General features: G+C 43.8%; 2 protein-coding genes across 5 annotated transcripts in view; one reads left to right on the top strand and one right to left on the bottom strand.

The window, feature by feature from the left end:
• TP53BP2 (tumor protein p53 binding protein 2) overlaps positions 1-14,211 on the top strand; it is a 66,533-nt gene extending 52,322 nt beyond the window's left edge. For 2 of the 4 annotated variants that reach the window (XM_052653745.1, XM_052653744.1), the window contains 5 exons: positions 3,411-3,548; positions 4,236-4,369; positions 6,901-7,067; positions 10,584-10,783; positions 13,307-14,211. In XM_052653745.1, the coding sequence (XP_052509705.1) occupies positions 3,411-3,548; positions 4,236-4,369; positions 6,901-7,067; positions 10,584-10,783; positions 13,307-13,348 (681 nt within the window). In that variant the 3' untranslated portion in view covers positions 13,349-14,211. The remainder of the gene's footprint in view (positions 1-3,410; positions 3,549-4,235; positions 4,370-6,900; positions 7,068-10,583; positions 10,784-13,306) is intronic. The other 2 variants (XM_052653742.1, XM_052653743.1) reach the window with 1 other exon arrangement.
• Positions 14,212-15,781: 1,570 nt separating this feature from the next.
• The window catches only part of CAPN2 (calpain 2), a 56,180-nt gene continuing 45,987 nt past the window's right edge, over positions 15,782-25,974 (bottom strand). The window contains exons 15-21 of the mRNA XM_052653442.1: positions 25,305-25,362; positions 22,361-22,425; positions 21,334-21,402; positions 20,782-20,860; positions 18,816-18,932; positions 18,498-18,556; positions 15,782-16,747 (exon numbers count right to left, since the gene is read on the bottom strand). Coding sequence (XP_052509402.1) covers positions 16,724-16,747; positions 18,498-18,556; positions 18,816-18,932; positions 20,782-20,860; positions 21,334-21,402; positions 22,361-22,425; positions 25,305-25,362 — 471 coding nt within the window. The 3' untranslated portion in view covers positions 15,782-16,723. The remainder of the gene's footprint in view (positions 16,748-18,497; positions 18,557-18,815; positions 18,933-20,781; positions 20,861-21,333; positions 21,403-22,360; positions 22,426-25,304; positions 25,363-25,974) is intronic.

Raw genomic sequence — 25,974 nt, 5'->3', positions numbered from 1 at the left:
CAGATTTTCAGTGTCATATTTAGATGGAACCTCCAACTTCCGACATCAATAAAATTGTAATGGTTCTGGAAAAATTGGGTTCTGCTTGAATTGGGGCGTAGGAGAGAGTGGGGTATACAGTCTTTAGCCTTATCCTCACCTTCAGCCTGGTTTGAAATCTCCGGGTATCATAGTGATCCCTCAGGTTTCCTTGTGCTCTGACATTTATTCTGTTTCAGCAATTGTAGTTGGTCTGCTCATATTTTCTATTTCTTCCTGGTTCAGCCTTGGAAGATTGTACCTTTCTAAGAATTTGTCCATTTCTTCCAGGTTGTCCATATTATTGGCATGAATTGTTTGTAGTAGTCTCTCAAGGTCCTTGGTATTTCTGTGGTGTCAGTGGTAACTTCCGTCTTTCGTTTCTAGTTTTATTGATTTGCGCCCTCTCCCTTTTTTCTTGATGAGTCTGGCTAAAGGTTTATCAATTTTACCTTTTTGAAGAACCAGCTTTTGGTTTCATTCATCTTTTCTGTTGTTTTCTTTATCTCTGTTTCTTTATTTCTGCTCTATTCTTTGTGATTCCTTCTGCTGACACAGGGTTTTCTTTGTTCTTCTTTCTCTAGTTGCATTAGATATAAGATTAGGTTGTTTACTTGAGGTTTTTCTTGTTTCCTGGGGTAAGTGTGTAAAGAAAGCTCCCTCTTAGATCTGCTTTTGCGCATTCCGTACATTTTAGATGACATGAAGCTATTCTAAAACTTTGTGTATTTTGACTTGGACATGTCTCCCGGACTCCTTCCAGATATTAAGCTTTTCTTTGGGAGTTTATTATGCCTCTTTGAAGTAGTGAGAATGTCTTTAAAGTCAGTTTTTTCAGAGTTTAATTTGAAGTCAATTTTATTTCAGTAGGAATGCAAGCTATGAATTTTTAAAACCTGGGCAAAGGCAACATAGTATATTATAAGGATTTCTAAAAAACTGATCTAGGTACCTTCCTGGCGATCCAGTGGTTAAGACTCCTCGCTTCCATATGAGAGGCATGGGTTTTTGATCCCTTGTTGGGGAACTAGGATCCCACATGCCACGTGGCCAAAAAAATTAAATAAATATTGCTAAAGATTTTTTTTTAAGTGTTTTATACATTTGATCCCTTATTACATCTTTAGATGTGGTAGTATTAAAAAATAATGATTATCCAAAGTTGCTTTCAGTTCAGTTGCTCAGTCGTGTCTCTTTGCAACGCCATGAATCGTAGCACGCCAGGCCTCCCTGTCCATCACCAACTCCCGCAGTTCACTCAGACTCACGTCCATCGAGTCAGTGATGCCATCCAGCCATCTCATCCTCTGTCGTCCCCTCCTCCTCCTGCCCTCAATCCCTCCCAGCATCAGGGTCTTTTCCAATGAGTCAACTCTTTGCATGAGGTGACCAAAGTGTTTGGAGTTTCAGCTTCAGCATCATTCCTTCCAAAGAAATCCCAGGGTTGATCTCCTTCAGAATGGACTGGTTGGATCTCCTTGCAGTCCAAGGGACTCTCAAGAGTCTTCTCCAACACCACAGTTCAAAAGCCTCAATTCTTCAGCACTCAGCTTTCTTCACGTCCAACTCTCGCATCCATACATGACCACAGGAAAAACCACAGCCTTGCTAGACAGACCTTTGTTGGCAAAGTAATGTCTCTGCTTTTGAATATGCTATCTAGGTTGGTCATAACTTTTCTTCCAAGGAGTAAGCGTCTTTTAATTTCATGGCTACAGTCACCATCTGCAGTGATTTTGGAGCCCAAAAAAATAAAGTCTGACACTGTTTCCACTGTTTCCCCATCTATTTCCCATGAAGCGATGGGACCAGATGCCATGATCTTCATTTTCTGAATGTTGAGCTTTAAGCCAACTTTTTCACTCTCCTCTTTCACTTTCATCAAGAGGCTTTTTAGTTCCTCTTCACTTTCTGCCATAAGGGTGGTGTCATCTGCATATCTGAGGTTATTGATGTTTCTCCCGGCAATCTTGATGCCAGCTTGTGCTTCCTCCAGCCCAGCGTTTCTCATGATGTACTCTGCATATAAGTTAAATAAGCAGAGTGACAATCTTGACGTACTCCTTTTCCTGTTTGGAACCAGTCTGTTGTTCAATGTTCAGTACTAACTGTTGCTTCCTGACCTGCATATAGGTTTCTCAAGAGGCAGGTCAGGTGGTCTGTTATTCCCGTCTCAGAATTTTCCAGTTTATTGTGATCCACACAGTCAAAGGCTTTGGCATAGTCAATAAAGCAGAAATAGATGTTTTTCTGGAACTCTCTTGCTTTTTCGATGATCCAGTGGATGTTGGCAATTTGATCTCTGGTTCCTCTGCCTTTTCTAAAACCAGCTTGAACATCTGGAAGTTCATGCAGGTTGCTTTAGCTACTAGTTTACAGTCAACATTTGTTTAAAAGTTTTAGACAGTGAACACTGAATTGTAAGGGGAAATGTTTTAAAATAGAACTTAATTTTTTTTTTTTTTAATTTAACAAATTCGTGCTTCTAAGTTCTGAGGCATGATTCTCTTAGTGTTCCACATCTGAAATAAAAGGAAGTGTGGTATATCATACCCTAGGAAATGTTTCTACTCTGTTGGTTGTGTTTAAGAAACCTATCTTAGAGAGAGTGTTAGATCTGGTTGCCTAATTTTTTTAAGCCTGATGTATTAAAATGTAGAGAAGACTTGATAATTTATTCATATATCTTGGAATACAATAAAATTTTCAAATATAAAATAGTGATAGCATTTTAAGACTGGTAGGATTCTTCCCTGGTTTGTCTAAGTCAGACTGATCTTTATATTTTTCCTTATAATATACTTTTCCTCCAGCCCTACAAGAGGCTTTATGTTGTAAAATGGTTAGAAGGAAGGATTTTGAAGAAGGCTGATTACTTGGATTTGATTCCGTCTCTGACTGATGTTTACAGGCTGTGTGCCTCAATTTCCTTATCTGTAAAACGGGATAATAGAGTTTTCGTGAAGAATAAAAGAATAATCATTCAATAAATGTCAACTATCACAATTTAGAGTTTGTGCTCTTGCTCAGATTAATCATGTGGTGTTTGTTCTACTATATTAGGTAATTTAAAGACCAGTCTTGGCTAATTTTGATCCTCGACAGATATCCAGTCTGCTTTACAGATTTTACTCTTAGCCCAGTGTTACCCAAATGTGACACTAAGTTTTAAAGAGTTAAGTTCTTTCCACTCTGTTATGTGCATATATAAATATGTGTGCACATAAGCTATGTATTATGATTTATATACTTTCTAGCATAATGTTGCACTTTAATAAAATCTGCTAAATATATATATTTTAAAGTTCTTTTTACTAACTCAGCTGAGATGTTACTCCTCTCCTTTTTGTTGTTTTTTGGTCTCCTAAATCTTCCCTGTGTTTCTTCTGCAGGGCAAAAGGACAAACTTGCGTAAAACTGGTTCCGAGCGGATTGCGCATGGAATGAGGGTGAAATTCAACCCTCTTGCTTTGCTTCTAGATTCCTCTTTGGAGGGAGAATTTGACCTTGTACAGAGAATTATTTATGAGGTATGACTGGATTAGTTAATTTCATAAATATGACCTTGTATTTTGTTTTAAAGCTCTGATCAGAAAGCCACTGTAATTTACATTGTTTTCTCTTTCGGGAGTTGGGTTTGTTGAGGGGAACTTTTGAGCATGCTCCACAACCAGCTTCTCTGTTTTAAGAGTGTGGCTGTAACAATTTCAGTAATGTGGACGTTCAGTTTTCTCTGGGGTTACTTTGCTCTCCCAGGGAGATCATGACCCTCCTTTAAAAATTGTTCATCTATGGATTTGTACTCTGCAGTGGTTCAGTTGTGGTCCCTACTTTTCAGAAGCCTGCTATTTAAAATATTTTTAGTTTGACCTTTCTTTCTCTTTATGGCAAATGTAACTTCTGCTTAGAGACTAATTTGTGGTGGGAAGTTGGAGGATAAATAAACAAAAATGACTGTAAGGTTATAGTTTCTGGGACTTTTTCAGGTTTTAAAAAACCTTTTTATAGTGAGTGCCTACTTAATGTCTATCTTACTTCTAGAACTGTTCTTGGTATAGTTTTTTGGCTTCTGTAGGTTTTAATTATGATTTTCTTTAAAAAAGAAATTACTACAAGATTCTCTTTCAGTTCTCTTAATCCTAAAGAGCCAGCTAATATTTGATCATTCAGGCAACGAGGAATTTGAGTAACAGTAGCCCTTCTTATTGACGTTATAGGTTGATGACCCAAGCCTGCCTAATGATGAAGGTATTACAGCTCTTCACAACGCTGTGTGTGCAGGTCACACTGAAATTGTGAAATTCCTGGTACAGTTTGGTGTAAATGTCAATGCTGCTGACAGTGATGGATGGTAAGATTTTCTTTTAAACTCCATTCTGGCTTCAGTTGTATCTGCTGTGTAGGCAGCAGAGGAGCAGTATTGTAGGTGCTTCTGGAAGGCAAAGAAGTATGTCAGTGCGTGTCTTCACGCTGTTTATAATCTAAAAGGAGAGACGTGGGAGAGCTTTCAAGGAATTAACATGTCCTCATGGTGACAGTCCTCTCACTCCCATTCTGGAAGCAGATGGAGTTTTAGAAGTTTAGTAGTTAAATAATAAAAATAAGAAATGTCCCAAAGTGGTACACAGTTCACTGGCATGCTTCAGCAGATCTGAGAAATGCTCATTTAAGCATTTCCTTCCACCTCCCTGAAACTACCGTGTGTCTCTTAAGAGGGGATCATATTGAATAATTTATAACCTTTCCCAAATATTTTTGACTGTGGAATCATTTTTCATGGAGCATTTTGTGGAACTGGTTTGTGGATAAATCCTAGGAGATACTATTGCAATTGATGAATATTATTGTTCATAAGATAATACATTATTATTAACAAATAATATCAAAGGCCCAAATAAGTTACTGTTACTTCTGATAACTGAAGTTATCAGGATAATTGAATGGATAGGAAATTTTGTATTTCATTTTTTGAAAAAATAAAATTTTAAATTATGGTATGCTTTTTTGCGGAGTGGAAAATACCAAAAATTTACTTCTTTCTATTTGGAAAATTTTTTTAAGTTGTAAATCACACCATGTTTATTCAAGTATTTTAATTTTATAGGCTGTTTTTTCTCTTGATATGGAAATAATTGTGATATAAAATTTACATTGCAGATAAATTACAGACACCCATATGCATAGATTCAAAAAAGCCTCTTCTACCACTTGGCTGTGACTCGTTTACTGTGACTGTCTCCTTCTTGTTAGATGTTTAGATTGTTTTTCCAATTTTTTGTTTTGTTATAAATGATACTCTGAGAAGCATTTTGGTTCCAGTTTAAAAAAATGAATATGTATAAAATATGAGCCCAATATGGAAACATGCAAAAATAGAGGAATGAGGAAAACAAGCCATGTGTACCCTACCGTCAGTATTTTAATATATTTCCTTCAAGCTCATTTATGAATGTGTGTATATATATATATATATAGCTTTTCATGTCTCTTTGTTTTTTTAGTTTAGCTCTCAGTGGAGTTTTGTTTTTTTAAATTGAGATATAGTTGAGTTGCAATATTCTATTAGTTTCAGGTGTATAGCATAGGAATTCAACGGTTTTATAGATTATACTCTGCTTAGTTATTTTTAAAATGTTGGCTCTGTTGCCCGTGCTGTATTTATTCCATGCATAGTAGTCTGTCTCTCCGAGTCCCTCATCCCTGTCTTCTTGTCTTCCTTGCTGCACTTTCCTCACTGGTAACCACTAGTTTGTTCTCTATATCTGTGAGTCTACATGTTTTCTTGTATTCATTTGTTTATTTTTTAGATTCTGCATATAAGTGATAACATGTAGTATTTGTCTTTTTTATGCCTACTTTTTTAGTTTAACTTTATACCATAAGCAAAACAAATTCTTAATGTGTCATAATGCCTTTAGTTTTCCTGATATTGGGAGTTTAGATTATGTATAATTGTTCACTATTTTAAAAGCCATGCAGTTCAAGATCTATAGTAATATTCACCAAACTATTGAACACAGTGTTTGGGATGGGTGATAGGAAATAAACTTGTATTCTGAAAGACCCAAAGGGAATAAAATGACGAGGGGAGGAAAGAAGAGGGTAAAGAAGTGAAATTTCACGTACTTCAGGGCCTGATTAATGTCTTCAAGCCTGTCTTCTGAGTTTGAGCAGTGGTCCTGACTCTTCCACCTTTACTATGAATCTGGAGTCATTTATAATACATTACAAAACCTTTGAGATGCTAGAGAAGATTCTCTGTCATGGTATTCATAAGTATCTGCTCCTCAGAGATTGAGATGTGTATTTTACAGTCATTTTTTCTGATCCAGATTGAATTGGCATTTTTTTTTTCCCAATTAAGTTTTAGTAAGGATTTTGAGTGTTGGATGAAGGGAGTTCTTTAGGTGCAACTTAGTTCCTTCAAAAGGGATCTTTAAAGGTGCATGTTTTGAGGAAAGACCTGTTATTTAAAGAATTATAACCTCCACTGTGGCAGAAATAATTAGACTGGATGCTCCAGAGCGTGAACTAAATACGTTGTATCCTGCTTTAGATGATCAGACACGTCCGTGTCCTTGATTGCTCTCGCCTGCTGTGCTGCCCGGGGCCCCTGGTGTGGTCCCGCCCGGGCCCCTGGTGTGGTCCCGCCCGGGCCCCTGGTGTGGTCCCGCACGCTGACATTTACCTTTGTGGCTCTGGAATTCTCAGGTGGGCCCAGATATCTGGGTTTAACTGATTTTCAAAAATCTGTGTGAAAGGTTCTCAGGAGGGGCTTGGTAGACGACAGACTTGAGAACTCTCTTTACAGACACTCTGTCATAGCAGTTGTCATGCAGTTTGGGAATCCATCTCTAGCCCTTGCTGTGTCTTTCTCCACAGGACTCCCCTGCATTGCGCTGCCTCCTGTAACAACGTCCAGGTGTGTAAGTTCTTGGTGGAGTCAGGAGCCGCTGTGTTTGCCATGACCTACAGTGATATGCAGACAGCTGCCGATAAGTGCGAGGAGATGGAAGAAGGCTACACCCAGTGCTCGCAATTTCTGTATGGTATGGAGCAACTAGATACACACGTATTGTATTACTGCATTCGTGTATCCTGTATCTCTAGGGCATCATTTGATAAGTGTTCTTATTATTTGGGGGTTCCCTAAGTGTTATTATTTGGGGGTTCCCTGATAGCTCAGTTGGTAAGGAATCCGCCTGCAATGCAGGAGACCCTGGTTTGGTTCCTGGGTCGGGATGATCCGCTGGAGAAGGGATAGGCTACCCACTTCAGTATTGTTGGGCTTCCCTTGTGGCTCAGCTGGTAAAGAATCCGTCTGCAATGCAGGAAACCTGGGTTCGATCCTTGGGCTTGGGAAGACCCCCTGGAAAAGGGAAAGGCTACCCACGCCAGTATTCTGGCCTGGAGAATTCCATGGACTATGTAGTCCATGAGGTCGCAGAGTCAGACACGACTGAACGACTTTCACTTATTATTTGGGAAAGCATTTTGTGTTGGTACATTGTCCTAGGCATTGAAAATAGGGCAGCCTTGATCTCAAATGTGAATGCAGCTTTTGTGTGTGTGTGTGTGCGCGTGTGTCTAGAAGCAGCTATTGTCAGGGACATCTTTACCAACAAAAGATGGTGATGCAGCATTGCATCTAGCGGGATTAATAGCTTTTGACCATCAAAAGATCCTCTAGTAAGACCTCAGTACTTGGCAAATGGTGCTGTATCTTGCTGTATCTTTGCACATAAGTACGCAGAACTCTCCTCCCCCCTTCTAAGATGATCAAGAGAAATGCATTGTTGGAATAAGAATCCAACTGATTCAAGTTTTCCTGCTAAATCAGACTTGTCACAAAGTAGATAAATCTGATTCAGACTTGTCTGAATGTACTTCAGAGCTAATTTTTGGACTCTTTTGTTCTCTTATTTTTGAGTTTATGATTCTAATGGATAATGACATCAGTGCTGTACCCAGAGAAAAATGAATTTGAGGTTTTAGATGGATAGATGTTGGTTGGCGTTGTTATTTACAGGGAAAAATTTACAGGGAAAAATTCTAACAAATCTTAGAAGTTGAAGTTAGTATTTGTTTTTAGACTGGCTTGCGAGGAAGGGAGAAGCGATAAAGCCAGAGACAAATGAGGCGGCAGGTCCCAGGACCCCAAACCACTCAGGCATCAGACATGGGAAGATGCCCAAGGTGAAATGTCTTCTCTGGCTGTGCTCAGGGTGTGACTAGGCCTGTTTTCAGGCTCTAGGAGAGAAGGGCGAGAGTCAGAGGAAGAACCACAGACTTCAGGTTCTCTTCTTTATCTCTCAGCTCTTAGTTTTCATTGTTGATATTATGATCATTTACTGTTTGTGTTCTGAACTCTAGATCAAAGAATAATTTTGATGTATTATTGGGTTTAAAAATCAGTGTTATGTAATATGTGTTCTGTTTTATTAAAAACATATATTGAAAAAATATAGCTCATACTGGTGATTGAGTTATATTTAAGTAAGGAATGTGATTTTTAAAAACATTTAAGGACATTTTGTGAAATGTATCGTGGATACTGAGAACGGTTCTGATGTGTAGTTTAGATACTGATGCTACTAGGCTGAACACAGTGAAGCATCCAGGTATCCAGCCTGGGAAACAGACCCTGAGCTCTCTCAGCCATCAGTGGGCCCCTCTCCTGACATAGCCCCTCTCACATCTTTGGTGACTGCCCCCTGGAATTGATAACAATAGTTGTATCACCTCTGTATGACTCCTACAACTACTACTGTTTATCTGCCCGTTTTGGACCTTTATATAGAAGAAACGGTACTAGTGATGCCTGGCTTCCTTTCTCATTCACTGTGGCTTTTGAGTCACTGGTGGTGTTGCCTGTAGCTGACGTTTCTCTTCACTGTGCTGCTGTTCCATTTTGGGACTCTCCCGCGAGCTGTATTCCCATTTTACTTCGGGCAGACATTGGGTTGTTTTCCCGCTTCGTTCCTCCCTCCCTCCCTCTCTCTTCCTTGCTTCCTTCCTTCCGCCCTGGTGACCATTTTTGTCCTCCGTCTCCTGGTGTCCCTAGAAGTAGTTGCCAGGTCACGGGGAGGCCTGTCAAGCAGTGTTCGTTCTGCTCCATGTTCTCTTTAACCTTCGGTGGGTTTGGAATCCTATCCCACTGTGGCTTTAGTTTGCATTTCCCAAATTACCAGTGAGGTGGAGCATGTTTTTAGGCCCTCAGAAACTGTTTAAAACAATAATTTGTAACTCTTAGTTTGATAAACAATGAGAAATTGTCTTTCATGTCTAATGATTTCCAGGAATTGAGACTCGAGTTGTTATTTCGAGTGCATCATTCCATCCCAAACAGGTAACAAATCTGGCCAGCTTTAAAACTTAGTGGAATGATGGTTGTATCAGTCTTATTGTCCTTGTGAATCTCTCATATTTTGCATGTCTTATATAAGCAGGAAAATTGGAAATTCACTTGTCCCCATGAGTAGAAACCTGACCCTCTAGATCAGGGTCAGAGCCTTCTTTTGGAAAAGAATGATTTAATTTCTAGTTTTTCCCAGAGTGAGAGACAGGTAGCGTGTGCAACATCATTAACTGACACAGGAAAAATAGGTTTATGATGAATAATTTAGGTTCACATAAGTTGAAAGACCTGACTATTCATAAGCAAGCAGGTATTTTTCTGGCTTTTCTAAAAAAGTGAAAATAATAATAATGAAGTCTGCCTTGCTCGGGAGATTGTTGTCTTAATTCCTCTTCCCCTTCCCCTGTGTTGCCTGCCTGTTGATGATTGCGACTCCTTAGCGTCACCTTAGAGGATGGGGAGGTATAAATGGAGAAAGATGAAACCTGCAGTCCTAGTTCATCTGCACATCTGTTGTTAACTCTGGTAAAAAGTGAGCATTTGGGGATTTTTTTTCCTTCCCCCCGTTTGTGGACTCCAGTGACCTTTAGAATTCTGATTCTCATTCAAGTTGACTCTACATAGACTTTTATATCCTAATACCTGTCCCTCTTTCTGCATTCTGACATTATATATATTTATTTCTTCCATCTTTCCTTATTTGGAAATTAATAGAAATCACTTTAACAGGCACAACATTTTGATCTTTTTTTCTCTGTCTGCTGTAAGTTTTAGGTAGAGAACAGAAATGATCCCACAGTTCCTTGGTCATTACACTTAGTGAGTCTGCTAAAATTTGACAGATGTCTCATTCACTTTTTTAATATTCTAGACTTGAACAGTTGTTTTGTTCATTCCTGGGTTTGTAATTGTTTTTGTATTCTGAGTGAGAGTAGTTTTGAGAGCTGCTTATAAAGTGTTGGTTAATTTTAGAGCTAGTTTAAAGCTAATAGCATACATTAACTTGTCTTTTATATGTTTCTTCTACTCTGCTGGCATTCCTCTCCTTCCCCAGCCCCAGGAAGTTTGTTTATTGAATGTTTAATGTAGTAGTTTCTCCCATTCCAGCAGGTCCCCATTACTTCTCATTTAGTTTCATGGAGCTGCAGGTTCTGAGCGTGGTATCCTCTGAGGTACTTACTCTGTGCTGTATCTTACATGATTTTAGGAGTTCAGGAGAAAATGGGCATAATGAATAAAGGGGTCATTTATGCACTTTGGGACTATGAACCTCAGAATGACGACGAGCTGCCCATGAAAGAAGGAGATTGCATGACAATCGTGCGCAGGGAAGACGAAGATGAGATTGAATGGTGGTGGGCCCGCCTGAACGACAAGGAAGGATATGTTCCACGCAATTTGCTGGGAGTAAGTGAATGATGTCTTTATGTGTGTCAGAGAGGGGCTTGGGGAAAACGGCTGTGTATTGTAGCTTCAGTGCAGCCTGCTGCCCTTTGTTAATAAGTGGAATTTAACATTTTTGATAGTCTTAAATTTAGACCCACAACCTCATTTCCAGTGATTTCCTATTATGGTCAATAGCATATTTACAGGTTTACCAGCCCCTAGAAGTCTGGGGTTCCATCTTCATTTATAAATAGAGTGAAGATAATTGGACAATGTGATGGGAATTGAGCTTGTGAAATTTGAAATACATTTTGTATTTAAGTTGGGATTTGTGAATCTGCTAGAGAGTTTGAACAGGGCACCAGAGGCAAGATTCTTTGTTCTTGCTCTACCACTGAATTTTGTTTCATATAAACCAAGAAAGTAATCAAATCATATCAGCACATATAAACCAATAACATATCTATATTAGTCTGAAGGGGCTACACCCTTTGGGCAGGCATTCTGGGGGTATTTTCAGGGAAAGGCTAGTATAGTTGGACAGAGTCTAATGTACAGCAAATGGGAGATATTTTTACTGTATTTTCATCATTTGTCAGGCCAGCATGGTCTGTGCCTTCAGAGAGCTTCTGCCCAGCTTGAGGTCCTAAACCAGGGTGCATCTGGGAGTGTCCCTGTGCCCGGGCATTACTCTCTGGGGAGATGGCTAAGATGACTTCAGTGTTGGGATCTGGAGCTTGGATTCTGGCCCACGTCTCCTCATTCTGACTCATTCTTCTCCTTTGTTGGTTGATGTACAGTATAAATGACTTCATACATCTTGACTCTCTCATAGCTCAGTTGGTAAACAATTTGCCTGCAATGCAGGAGACCCTGGTTTGATTCCTGGGTTGAGAAGATCTGCTGGAGAAGGGATAGGCTACCCATTCCAGTATTCTTGGGCTTTCCTTGTAGCTCAGCTGGTAAAGAATCCGCCTATAAGACCTGGAAGATCCCCTGGAGGAGGGAAAGGCTACACACTCCAGTTTTCTGACCTGGAGAATTCCATGGACTGTATAGTCCATGGGGTCGCAAAGAGTCAGACACTACTGAGCGACCTTCACTTTCACTTTCATCTTGATGCCTGTCTTCCTGGGAGCATAATTTATTATTAAGTTAAACATTTGGGGTTTGGATAATATTTATTCATCTGATTGTAATGAAAATGGAAGAAAAAAAAACAAGCCATTCAAAAAAGCTTTTCAAATTACCAGACAAAAGTAGAAATACAGAGATGCTTCTCTTTTGAGTCCTCCTGTTTGCTTCTACAAAGACTTTAGTGCCAGAGAAGCATAATCTTACATGCAGCCACTTTGCTTCTTTAATGAACACCAAGAGCAAATGTGTACTTTTACTTCTTATAGTTTCTTGTGGAAAGCTCTGCCCCTTAGAAGTAGTTGATTATTTGGGTCTTACTTTAATTTTCTAACAGAGAGGTCCAGTGGTTACTGAAACGTGGGGAGAATGATTCGTTCCCAAGTGTGGAAGCACTTGGTCAGATACCAAGCTTTCCTTCTGTGTATGGCTTTCACAGGTTCTGAAATCAGTGGACTGGATTGAAGATTTTCATTTTAATCTAACATTTAAATATTCTTAGTCCTTTGCAAATCTTTCCTGGGTAGAAAGATTTCCTAGGTGGCCTCTACACAACTTCCTTGGGTTTCTTTTGAAGTTTTTTTAAAAAGGAAATTGCCTAAATGTTGAATTTTCAGTCTGAGGCTCACATACAAGTTTTGAAGACTGTATTGGCCAAGTATTTTTCCTTGCAGAGAGAAGCAGTCCTTGATATAACATTGATCCCTCAGTTAACTTTTCAGCTTTGGCTTGAAGTCCGACTCGGTTTTCTTTTTTTCCCCTTTGTTGGAGGAGGAGAAGGCGGGAGGAAGGGTTTGGTTTTGTTTGCCAGTTGAATGACTAGTCTGACTTGCTCTTGGCTTCATGAACACTCTCCTTCCCGGCTCTTGTTATGGAAAACACAAAAGCACGAGATCCTAAAACAAAAAACCTCCACGTATCCTCCCTCAAATCTGTAGACTTTTAGTCTGTGGCATTTCGTCCGTGACGGTCTCCAGTCCCTTGACGCCACATGACGTCCATTGTGCATAAAGTTCAAAGAGACTTTTCAACTCCTTATCCTTTCCCTCAGAACAGAAGTCCTCCATGTTGGAGCTTATAGCATATTGCAAGTCACTTCTAGTCCTTTGTGGTCCTTGTTGGACTTGATTTGCAGTTCAGTAGGCTGCGTAGAGGAAGTCAATGCTCTGAGACATCCCAGATCTTATATCACTGCACCAGGGGTGTTCCCGTTGAGGGAACCCCTATGACAACAAGAGGTATTCAGCTACTCTGGTTGCTTCACATGGCAGAGAGTCCTTTCTTTGGTTTAATTTCTCTCCTGTGACATCAGCGTCCCCCCCCCTCACCCCCAGCCCCCTAATTTCTTTGAAGGTGTGTTATACTCCCATGTCTGTGCGTATGTAAATATTTTAAAAATTCTTTTAACAGCTATACCCAAGAATTAAACCAAGACAAAGGAGCTTGGCCTGAAACTTTGCAGACGTTTAGTTCATGAAGAATTAATCTCTGTTACCACTAAGAAGAAACAGTATGATCGTTTGTGGCAGAAATTTCTCAAGACTCATTTTAATGACAGAGTAACGTGAAAGCCGTGAGGAAGGAGCTCTGGAAGAAGATGAAGGCTTGGAGCAGCCACTGTTGGTAAAGGATGCTCAGCTTGCTGGAGCAGAGCTTGGCAGGAAGCTGATGCGCCGCGCTGGGCAAGGTGTCCTGTGTTGTACTCCGAAAAGTCCATGGTGACAATCCTGTTCTCTGCAAGAAATGGGACCACTTATTGGACTACTGGGAGGTCGGCTCCTTGCCCTGCTTCCGGTGGTGTGTTTCAGCACCTGCCACACCCCTGTCCTCCCACCAGAAGGACCAGTGCCACCACGGTGCCATCTCTGATTGTCCCCCAGAACAGCAGGCCCGCGGGGGACTTTGATGGAGGCCCATAGGCGCCACACACTGTGCATTGTCTGTGAAGAACTGTCTGATGGTTGTCAGCGAGCAATAACTTGATGGAATGATTCCTTGTAGCACCATATCTTTGAGATATTGAAACCACACTATGCTACAGGTAGATTTAGATTCTTGTTTGTAGGCTGAGATTTGAGTCTATATTTATTGTCTTTTGTATCTCAGAAATTAGGGACTTGCTATAGACTTACTCATGATATTTGTCAAGATCATAGTTGACTTTAAAAATAATTGTAATAAAATTAAACTTTTTGACTCTAAGCTTTTTACTGGCTCTAGTTTTTTATGTCATTAGCAGCTGTGTTTCAAGTTCCTAAGTCATTGGAATATCATACTCTGCTGAAAAATAATTTCTTTACCAGCCATGTGATTAAATATAAGTATTTCTTTGCTCAGTTTTGCAATTTGTGATTTTTGTGGTGGTCTTTGACATAGAATTAAGACTTTTTATAAAAGATCTTAGAGGCCTTGGTGATAGAAACTTGTACCTTTACCTAGAGCTTCTGACAGGCTGTTTGTGTCCTCATTTTATTTCAGATTCTTCATATGGTTATATACATTGAGTTACAGGATGTAAAGTTATGTAGCCCCTGCCTGCACATTAATATGTTACCAAGTTCGTGAATTGTTTAGGACCTCATTTTGCTTAGTAAAACTGCTTCATTTATTAGAAGATACAGGTGAGAAAACGAGTGGTCACATTTCCTTAGACATTTTTATGAGTAGTAAATTCTAGCAAGAAAGGAAGGTAGATAGCAGAACATACTGTGCCTTTCAGACTAACAGTGAATAGAGAAAACATGGATGAAATGTCAGAGGGCCTGTGTGGTAGACAGAATTCCGCAGATGCCCCGCCAGTCCCCCATATTCTTGTCCTGTTGTGTTGTGGACTGAATATTTGTGTCCCCCTAAAGTTCGTGTCGACACCCTAATCCCCAGTGTGATAGTATTTGGAGGTGGGGCCTTTGGGAGGTGATTAGGTTTACATGAGGGAGGGGCTGCATGAACTTAGTGTCCTGATGAAAGGAAAAGTCTTAGTATACTCTGTGAGGATACCCCAGGAAGGCTGCCATTCTCCCGGACACTGGATCTGCTGGCACCTTGGTCTTGGATGTCCCAGCCTCCAGAACCATGAGAAATAAATGTTGTTTAAGATACACAGACTGTGGTATTTTTCTACAGCAGCCTGAGATGCCTGGTTATTTAATCAAGCACTAATCTAGGTACTGCCAAGAAGGATTTTTCAGATTTAAATTGGGGACAACAGAGGATGAGATGGCTGGATGGCATCATGGACTCGATGGATGTGAGTCTGAGTGAACTCCGGGGGTTGGTGATGGACAGGGAGGCCTGGTGTGCTGCGATTCATGGGGTCGCAAAGAGTCGGTCACGACTGAGCGACTGAACTGAATCGACTGAACTGAATCACCTGACCTGACAATAGGGAGATTATCCTAGATTATCTCAGGTGGGCCCAGCCTGAGCAACTGTGTTCATAGGGTTTGACTTTGGGAAGTAAGTGGTGATCATCAAAAGAGGTCAGGCCCTAGCCAGCGAGTGCCGTCCTCTTTCCTAGCCATCTTTCCCGTCCACCATTCCTCAAGGATCCCCAGCAGTTGACCGGGGCTTTAGCTGCACGCCCTCCCGGATCGCTCTTGCTCCCTCCACCAAAGGGACACTCGGTGGCAGGCACAGCACGAAACTGCCGGTGCCTCTTCAGGAGACCAAGAAACAGCAGATGTTGGAGCTAACTTTAGGGTCAATTATCAGAGCTTCTGAATTGGATTTTTACAAAGTTTTACAGTTCCACGAAATGGCAGATGAGCAGGCCCCTCCTCCCAGTACAGGCAGTTTTGGAGGGAGGGAGCGCACCTTGCTGGAGTGGGATGGGCTGTGACTGGGGGTGCTCACTGCTGCGCCTCTCCAGGAAGAACAGCACCCACGTGGGATTGCCTGGGCGACTCTTTATTGAACAGTACACTTGGAAGAAGATAAGGCAACAAGGCAGTATTTGTATAATGTCACTAGCATTTTTCTCAATTTAAAGCCAGGAAACAAGCTCGGGTGGTTTCCCTGGGGGTTTCTACGAGACGTTTCCCCCAGTCCATGCGTGGATGCTAGTGGGGAAGTTCGGGAAGGTTTGAGGCGGGCGGCGAACAGCTGTGCTGTCTTCCATCACAGTGGGCTTGTGGATAGATGCCCAGTTTGGGTCAGTGCTTCAGCTGAGCCAGAGTAGCATCCTTTTGGTATCATTAATGCTCAGTGTGTTAAGACAAGATGCGCTCTAGCACTTGAGTTAAGACATGCTGGTTAACCAATCAGTGTTATATAAAATCTCTTACTTAACCCAATGACTGAGATGTGCTTCTCACCTGGCCTCTTGAGATGCCTTCATGATGCATCATATTTTTCCATTTTACTCAAGGGCAATAAGGAATCCCTGGACAGCTGTTTGGTAGATGTCATAGCTGCATTTTTAAACTTGAAGTTGCTTTATTGCTGGCAGACATTGTGTCCTTTGAGGTTGACTGAATGTTCAATTAAGCTCAGCTGTTAAACACCTCCCTGCAGTTTTTCCTGATTTAATATTGCTCTAAACAGGAAAGTATGTAAAAGTAAAAAGTGTATACTATATACAGATGGAAGGTTTTTTCCTAAGTTTGTCAAGGGTTAAGTGACTCATTTAGTATAATTATATGCAAATCTTTTACTTTGATATCTGAAAGTTCTGCTTTCTCAAGTCGACAGTATCATTTTCAGCTCTAATCATCAGTTTAAGTAAATGTTCCCATAATTTCAAGATCTAGATAAAAAGTTTCTCCATGGAGGCTTAGTCCTCAGCTGATATTCTTTCATGAGAAGTCTTCAGGCAGATTGGTTATCGCTTCAAAGTACTGAAAAACACAGCCACTGTGAGGAAAGGAAGAAAAAAAAATCAGGGATCACTTTTTAAACTCAAAGGGTGTAGATTATTTTGAAAGATTGATTGTTACACCAGAAAAGCTGATTAAGGGTTAAGATATGACTGCACTAACTCATTTTTTCTACCTGATTTCTACAGTCTAGCTTTTTACAGGGCAGTAAAAAGTGGTTATTTGAATCAGGTGGTCACGAATCGAATTACAGGGATGACTGGAATGCAACCTCAAACTTGGACACTTGAATTAGCATTTCCACCTCTCTGCCTCAGAGTGTCGCATAAGAGGTTAGCTTAGGGTGGGGAATAAACCCTTAAACTAGTGGTCTCCAACCTTAGTTCTATATTGGAGGAATCTGGGAACTTTACACCAGATTCTAATGAAATTAAGTCTGGAATGGGCCTGGACATCTGGACTTCTTGAAGCTTCCCAGGTCTAGCCTGCAGGTAAGGTTGACCATCACGGCAAACCAAAGGGGAGATCTTCCTGCTGTTACTGCCTTAGCCAAAAACAAACAAAAAAAGAGAGTAGGGAACTCCAGGGACCTGTCAAAGGAAAGGCTTAGAAAGGATGGAAAGCCAGTGGGTAAGATGCTTCTCAGAGGAAATGGGGATGGTGGTGTGAGTAGGCTGGTCATAGGGAACAGTGGCAGCCGGGGAGGAGTAAGATTTCCGTTGAGAATGATAAAGGGGACTACAGTTGCAAACTTCACACGTGGCACGTTTAGGCCCCAACTGGAATGCCTCCACCTTAACTGCAGTCTCAGGGGAGGGTTATTTCCTGGGCTACATGAGTTTCAAGCAAATTAGTTCTTTGGAACCAGCTAAAATGTATCTGCAGTTGGCTCATGTTACTTTAAAATGCATAATAGCAGACTGAAAGAGTCATTTAGTTGCTGGGTTCCTCCAGAGTTCTAAATTCAAGGAAAGAAGTGCCAGTTCCTCATCCCCCGACCCCACCCCCTGTCCTTGCCACTCTGCCCTCTGGCCCATGGGATCAGGTCATCCCCACTCAGCACTGGTCATGCCACCCTACCCTCTGTAGGTAGCCCTTGCTGCTCCAAGCTCAGCTGCCCCTCAGACAGAGGAAAAGCAGGCTGGGGCCCTGTGAGGATGAAAGTAACCCCAGTGACCTCCTCCTTTGAAGTGAGAGTACTTTCCGTCTTTGGATGACAAGAGAACATTTTGTGCTTTCCTTTCTGTGGAACTGGAGTACCAACTGAATTTGGATTGGTGATCATTTTATAGGTGGCTGTCACTGGGATTCTAAACCATATGAACACAATTATTATATATGGCAAGCTTAGTCACTATTGTTAGTTTTACTTCAAGGGCAGAGGAAATCGAGAAAAGTAATTTGCTCACAAAGTCCTTAAGCAGAACTAAGAATGATGGATCTTCCTAAGAGCCACTTAACTTTCAGCCAAAGGACTTCTTTGCATAAGCACCTTCTCCCATGCTTGCTAATTAGCAGGTCATTTTTCTAAGAGGCATTCTGCAGCCACCCTCTCCTTATTCTAACTTTGTGCTATTCTCAAGGCAAAGCTCATGGGAGGAGGAGCCAGGTATATTTTCTCGGATTGGAGAATCAATAGGTAGTTGGGAACAACCAAACAGAAGTGCAGTTTGGGATCTCATAACCATTTACAGCCTGCAGTTGACAGACCAAAAACTCCAGTCCTCTGTCACCCCGGTAACAGCCCTTCTCCCCTAGGAGTCGGGGCTGGGAGGCTGCTGACTTACAGAGATAAGATCGAGCTGGATCATTCCAGTATTCTCGGGGTCCAGCTGCTTAAATATCCCTGTGGAGGAAGAAAGAGGATGTCGCATAAATGAGTGAGCTGAAACAAAGATCACATTATCCACTTCCTTGGACTGGCAGCTGATTTCATCCAATGTCACAGCTATGATTTCTTTCCACTATCCCCAGATTAAAGAAAGAGTTTCATTCTCAGCTGAACAGACTCGTCTCTGGCTCAGGTTGTTTCACCCATGAGGAAAAGTAGGCTGCTTTCCTGCCGAGAGAACGGAAATGGGTCTTTTCCCCCAATGGGCACTTACTGAATAGTGTCTCCAGTCGAATCAAACACCGGACAAAATTGTCAAAATCGATGATGAGCTCATCATCTGCAAACCGGGCGACGATCACTTGGTGGAGCTGACAGGGCATCTTGAAACCTGAAGATAAATGAATAAGCAAACTGATGGTGATGTGTTCGATTGCACCCCCGGGCTCTGCATGGGGTGTGGACCCAGCGGGGCAGTTTAGATGACAGTTGTCATTGCTCTGGTCCCCCCTGGCTGCTCTGCTGTGAGACTGTTTATTTTGCAAACCCAGTGCCTCTGGCGTTGCTGGATGGATGTGGCAGAAACTCTTCATGCTAAACCAGTATGTATTCTCCCTTTTTCCATAGTAGTAGAATTTTTTTTTAATTTGGCTGTGCTGCGTCTTAGCTGCAGCACGCAGGATCTTTGTTGCCACATGCAGGATCTTTCAGTTGGGGCACACAGGCTCTTTAGTTGTGGCACGTGGGCTCTAGTTCCCTGACCAGAGATTGAACCTGGGCCCCCTGCATTGGGAGTGTGGAGTCTTAATCACTGGACCACCAAGGTGGTCTCCCATAGTAGTAGAATTTTTAACAGGTCATGGCTGCCTAGAATTCAGGTTACATTTCTCAGTTTCCCTTGCAGTCCTCTGAGGTCTTGTGACTAAGCCCTGGCACTGGGTATTTGTGTACAGAGTGATGTATGCCCTTAAAGGCAAGGAGATCGGGACTTCCCTGGTGGTCCACTGGTTAAGAATCCACCTTGCAATGCAGGGGACACGTGTTCATGCCTGGTGGGGGAACTAAGATCCCACATGCCTTGGGGCAACTGAGCCCTCACACCACGAACTACTGAGGTTACATAACATGATGAAAGATCTCACATGACCCAAGGAAGATGGCAAGCAGCCAGATAATAAATTCTTTATATGTGTGTGTGTGCGTGCATTTACTTGCTCAGCCATGTCCAACTCTTAGCAACCCTATGGACTGTAGCTTGCTAGGCTCCTCTGTTTATGGGGATTTTCCAGGCAAAATTACTGGAGTGGGTTGCCATGCTCTCCTCCAGGGGATCTTCCCAACCTAGGTATTGAACCCAGGTCTCCAGCATTGCAGGTGGATTCTTTACTGTCTGAACCACTAGGGAAGCCCATGAATATTGGAGTGGGTAGCTTATCCCTTCTCCAGGGGATCTTCCCCACCCAGGAATCGAACTGGGGTCTCCTGCATTGCAGATGGACTCTTTACCAGCTGAGCTACCAGGGAAGCCCATATATACATGAAGACAAGGAGACTGTCTTTGCCTCCTTCTGTCAGCCTGTTGCTAGCCTGTGGCTTTGGCAAGCTGTCCTGGTCCTGCAGATACAGGCAATGCTCTGCAGACTGGTGACACAGTATGACAGGGAACCTGGGTCCCTAACACCGTCCTGGCCTTGGACGGCTCTAGCTTGAATTGCTATGTGAGAAAACAGCGTATGTTGTTTAAATTACTTACTTGGGGGTCTCTGCTGCAGCATTATCCCATCGAATGAACAACTCCATGCTGTCATATCTGTCCCCACACCAGTCTCCCACTCTGCAGGTCTCCTACAGCGCGTGTCCTTTTTTTACGGACATCACATTCTGTTAGGGCCTCACTCAAGGGTGGAGCTGGACTCCCCACTTCTGCTGAACCAGCTCTGCACCTGAACAGAGTGGGGAGTGGGGAGTGGGAGTGGTGGCTCTGTTGAGAACTGACTTTGCCTGCAACCCACCAGGGCCCTCAGAGGGAAATGGGATTCAAGAAGCCTTCGAAAGCAGACAGACACATCCTGGACTCCGTTTCATTTACCAATTCGTTTTTAAAAGGCGAATGAAAAGGATGTGTTTGTATTGAACCAGTGCCTACTTTATTTCATAGTTTACCAAGCTTTGTATCATATCATCTAAGTTTTCAGATGTTCTACAGATAAAAGAAAGAAAATACAGTGAGGAAGTATTACCTGCTGCTTCTAATGCTTTCCGCATCTCATAGGAGTTCATGGTTCCAGACCGGTCCACATCGATTTCCCGGTAAATTTTCTGGAACAGGCAAAACAGAAAATCATGACCTGAAAGGCAGCAAGTTACCTCTGCTGTGTGCTAAGTGGAGCTGGGGTGTGCCTCTACTTTGGCCTTGGAAAAATCATCCACGTTTCAGCCTTAAATAGTATTTTGCCTCTGTGTGTGAGCTGGATTATAAATAAGCCCATCAAATCACCTAGCCAACTCCCTGAGTCCTGTTACTATCTTCTGTAATCTTTGCACTTGAGCTGTCAGAAACCCAAACTACAAGGGATTACAGTTACACAAACCTTTTCAGGACGTTTGATGGTGGCTTTTAGATGACCCCGTTTCCAGTCCATAAGGCAGGAAGGATGCCACTTAATTTGCCCCGACCTGTGTGCACCCATTCTGAACTCCATCGCAGGTACAATCCCCTCCCCTTGGAGCTGTCCTTCCACATCCCGACACAGACCCACCATCCCTGCCGCCCAGCCCTCATGGGCTCTCACTTGGTATTTCTGAATCTTCGTCCAGAGAATGTAGAACTCCTTCAGACCCAGTTTGCCGCTCCCATCCGACTGCCTTCAGTTAAGGAAAGCTCCCAGAGTCTGGGTCCACCTGGGGTGAGTCACCTCGTCTGTCCTCTCCCCTAGGGAGTCTGATAACCCCGGTCATTCACGAGGAGCTCTCACAGAAGGCCCTTTTCCAGTCTTCACACTGGCTAGACCTCCCTCTAAGGGCTGGTGGACGGGCCCAATAGAGACCTGCAGGCCCCCTGACTCTGCATGCTGACTGGTCTGGGGGTGATCTGCTGAAGGCCCCAGGTCCTGCTAGCAATGAGCCATCGGATGATATGCAGAGGCTTCAGGTGGCTTTTAATGGCCCGGCCCTTGCCCATTTGGGGAGAATTATTATTTCTAAGAGGACTTTTGTGAGGGGAGCTCACAGCAGGTGCCAAGGGCCCACCAAATGAAGCTTCACAGCAGCTTGGACCATCCAGGCCACTCCTGCCCAGCACCTCCCAGGAAGCAGGAAGGACACTGGATGGGTGAGGAGTTGGCCTCAGGGCCAGGTGGTGGCCTAGGAAGGGGCCAGAGCAAAGATGAAGGACTGTGCTCTTGTTGGGGGGTGGGGGCGATCTTAGGAATCAGGAAAGAAAGCCATGCCTGGGGAAACATTCACATCAGAAATACCACGTTTTAGGGACTGTTCCCCTAGAGGTAACAAGTCCAAACTGCCCTGGGCAGTGACGGTGGGTGTGCTGTTGGGCACTTTTTGCAAGAGCCCAGGAACCACTCAGCCTGTGGTGGGGGTGGTGGGAGGGGACAGGGCTGGAGTGAATGTGGCATCTTGCATTCCCTCATTTGAAGTTTCCTGAATTTCCCCAGCGAGCGAGGTCAGTGCTGACAACAGTCCTACACCTCAGCCAGCGGGGACAGCTGGCCGCTGCGAGGGGAAGGAAGCCTGTGTTTGAACCTTCCCAGAATGCAGTTTCATACTCCTCAGCCTCTGTCCTCAGGGCCTGTTAAAGGATACGTCGAGCATGTCCACCATGATCTTGCAGGTCTCAATACTGAAGCCGTCAGACTTGATATCTTGGCCTAGGAGACAAAAGACGTGTGAGAGGAGCATCTTGTGGAGCAGTTCAACATGACCTTCTAGGACAGGGAGGTCCTGTATCTGCACCCCTGACATGGGATCCAGTTGTGTGTGCTAAGTCGTTGTCGCTTCGGACTCCTTGTGACCCCATGGACTATAGCCCACCAGGTTCCTCTGTCCATGGGATTTTCCCAGCAAGAATACTGGAGTGGGTTGCCATTTCCTCCCCCAGGGGATCTTCCCCACCCAGGGACTGAACCCAGTGTCTCCTGCATTGCAGGCGGATTCTTTACTGCTGAGCCACCAGAGGAGCCACTTAAGTTATTTTAAATAGCCACATAAGGCTGATGGCCACGATACTGGGACAGTGCAGAGATGTGTAACCTTTTTTTGACTTCTCTGTATATTAGCCATGGGGCACTCAGGATTTTAATAGGAGCTTTCTAAAAAATTTTATTTGTTAAAAATTTTTTTTGACTGTGACGCACGGCACGGTATCTTAGTTCCCCGACCAGGGGTTGAAACGGCCAAGTGTTTTTTAAATAAATAACAGGATGATAAAGGTCTGGGTCTTTAAGTGCAAAGCCACCTGTGGACAGATCGGAAGCCCCATGTGTTCATTCTAGGCTGGGTCCTGAAGAGGAAGTTTACTTAACTGTCTCCCTGTAGGCATTCAGGGGTCCTGTGTGTCCCCAGCTGGGTGGGAATTGAGGGCTGGAGCCTGTGTTCTCCTGGGTGAGTCACTTGCAAGGTGAGTCCCGTGTAGTTGGTGGTCAGTAGGTGGAGTGAGCACCTCGTCACAGACATGAGTCTTCCCACAGCCTTCAGAGGAGCCCACCCCTTTCACCATGAAAGGTTAGGGCCTAACCTGTCTCAAAGCTGCCCTTCTGGGCACTCACCCCTTCTCCGTGTAGGCATGAGACTGTGCATGGGGCCCTTGGGCAGAAAGAGGAGTCACCAGGCATTGCTTGGGGGTAGGTACCACGCTCTGAGGTGCAGGGGAGGCCACTGCTGCGCCCCCAACAAAGAGCAGCTGAATCTGAGCTGGCCATACCCCCCACCCCCACATCTGTGCAGAAACAATGAGGCTCAGTGTCCCTGGGCTCATGACGGCCACACAGCTGAAGAGCCCATGACCTCACTTGTGCCTGGCAGCCTTGAGGGTAAACACCATCTTCTCGTCACCCCCAGATCAGAGGAGGAGGGCCTAGGACCGGGACGAGTCTTGGGGAAGCCCTGCCCTGGCCCAGCCTTTCTGGCCAATCGACCCCCTAACTGCTGCTCCTCGAATCACAGAGGCTCAAACGCAGCCATTTGTTCCAAGGCCACAGATGGTTCCCATGAAGGGTGTGTTGTTTGCATCCACTGTGATGGAAGACCCTGCTGGCCTAGAACCTTCTTTGGCTTCCAGAGGAGGATTTTCATCTCTTGGGATTGAGCCAGAGTGCAGTCCCTGGGACTTCTGGAGACATTCCCCAGACTGACACTCAGATCTGACAACATACTCACTTGTTTCTGATTTGGTCTGAGAACTCCTGATACTCTACAGACCCTGCTCAGTGGACTGCTGCTGTCTGATCAAAGCAGCATAGTTCTCGGGATAACTTGAGGGGGAAATGCCTCTATGTGTATATGTGTGTGTGAGTGTGAGCACATGCGTGCACATCTTCTTGCTAACCTCTGCAGTGGTGATCAACACTGGGGAGGTGGACTATCCACCCCTTGTTATTTTTTGCTCACACTTGTGCTAACTCATGTCCAACTCTATGTGACCCTATGGACTGGGGCCTGCCAGGCTCCTCTGTCTATGGGATTCTCCAGGCAAGAATACTGGAGTGGGTTGCCCTGCATCAAACTGGTGTCTCTTATGTCTCCTGCATAAGCATGTGGGTTCTCTACCACTAGAGTCATCTGGGAAGCCCTAGTTTTTGCCTAAGAAACAGTTAAACCTGAAAGGGTATGTGAGGACCGTGGCTCTCTAGTTCCTTCTCAAGCTTCCACCCGCTTCTGCCCACTCTTTGTGGAAGCCCGTCAGCCCAGGCTGAAAGCAGCCATTTGGGCAGCCTTGAAGCCACTTGCCTGGCCCGCTGGGTCAACTGAAGTGACGTTTCTCCCAATAAGAACTGGCTTGACCAGGCGCAGTTAGACACACATTTGGGAGATGAGCCTTTTTAATGCCACCCCCTCAGTTTGAGTGAAAGAGAGATCGTGCATTTTTCCATCTTGGCTAATCAGTGAGCTAGTGCTGCTCCGTCAGTCGTTCCCCACTGGACACAGCTGGGAGTCCAGCCATGGGGAGTGCTTTCGGGCTCCCTTCATCTGGACTGACTCACTCTTTCTTACCAATTAATCATGGTAACAGCCACCATTTACAGAGCCCAGACTTGGTGCTACGCAATTCCTACATGTCATCTCAGTCACTCTGAAGAGATAAACAAACATGTGCCTATTTCGCAGATAAAGAAACGAGAGTCAGGGAGGTTACCTAATTTCGTTTAGACCGCAGAGCTAGTAAGTCACGGAAACCTGGATGTGACTTCTGACCACCAGACTCCAGAAACGTTTGCCTTCTTAGGCCAAGCCACGTGGCAGGTGGGATTTCAGTTCCCTGACCAGTGCATGCCCCACTGCACTGGGAGGGAGGCGTCTTAACCACTGGATCGCCAGGGAAGTCCCACCTTTGCCCTTTCTTTTTTTTAAATCACATTAAGTAGCACCTCCTTCATCCAGTTCTTTGTTGGTGGTGGCAGTGTTTGAGCAGGACTGGGAATGATGGTTCAGCCATCACAGTAGCTGAGATGGGAAAGGGAAGGATCCCCGTGTCCCCTCACACTGCAGGAGGACGAGCAGGATGAGGGATTTGCAAGGAGGGGATACTCACGCTTTGCTAGCACTCGTCTCAGGATTGTCTGCAACTCAAAGGCAGAAATCTCTGCATCCTGTGGAAACACACAACCAGTGTCATTACTGGCTCCCTTGGGAAGCATGCAGCACAGAGGAGCAGGTGTGTAACTGGTGTCCAGCGGAGCCCTGCGAGGTGTGTTAGATCTGCGGTCTATGCGTGCACATTTCTGTTTTTTAAAGCTGCTAATGTTTTACTTTATTTTTAAAGCACTTAATTTTTTCTTTACTCATTTATTTATTTATTTTGGCCTTGCTATGTGGCATGAGGGATCTTAGTTCCCCAACCAGGGATCGAACCAGTGCTCCGCTGCAATCTGAACCACTGGACCACCAGGGAGGTCCCGCATGTGCATTTCTAACAAGCCCCCAGGAGATGCTGCTGCTGCCCCCATATGGCACTATGAGTAGCACAGCTGCAGCCCGAATTTTAGTTAGTGTTTCAATGTGCAACATTAAAACAGGCAGAGTTCATTCTCCACTGCCTTGCTGTAGAGAAGGTAAAGAATAAATCCTCCACTCTATCCATGTTTGTGGTCTTCAGACTCAGTTCTTTACACTATTCCTCTCACACAGCATGCCTTCCCCTCCCTTTAAAACCCAGACCTGGCTTCCTGCGGCATTAGTTGGAACCAGCTGTCTCCAAGAAC

The sequence above is a fragment of the Budorcas taxicolor genome, chromosome 16 (genome assembly GCF_023091745.1).
Source record: "Budorcas taxicolor isolate Tak-1 chromosome 16, Takin1.1, whole genome shotgun sequence".
NCBI classification, from domain to species: Eukaryota; Metazoa; Chordata; class Mammalia; order Artiodactyla; family Bovidae; genus Budorcas; species Budorcas taxicolor.
The sequence above is the reverse complement of the archived record's forward strand: the minus strand, read 5'-3'. Positions and strand labels throughout refer to the sequence as shown.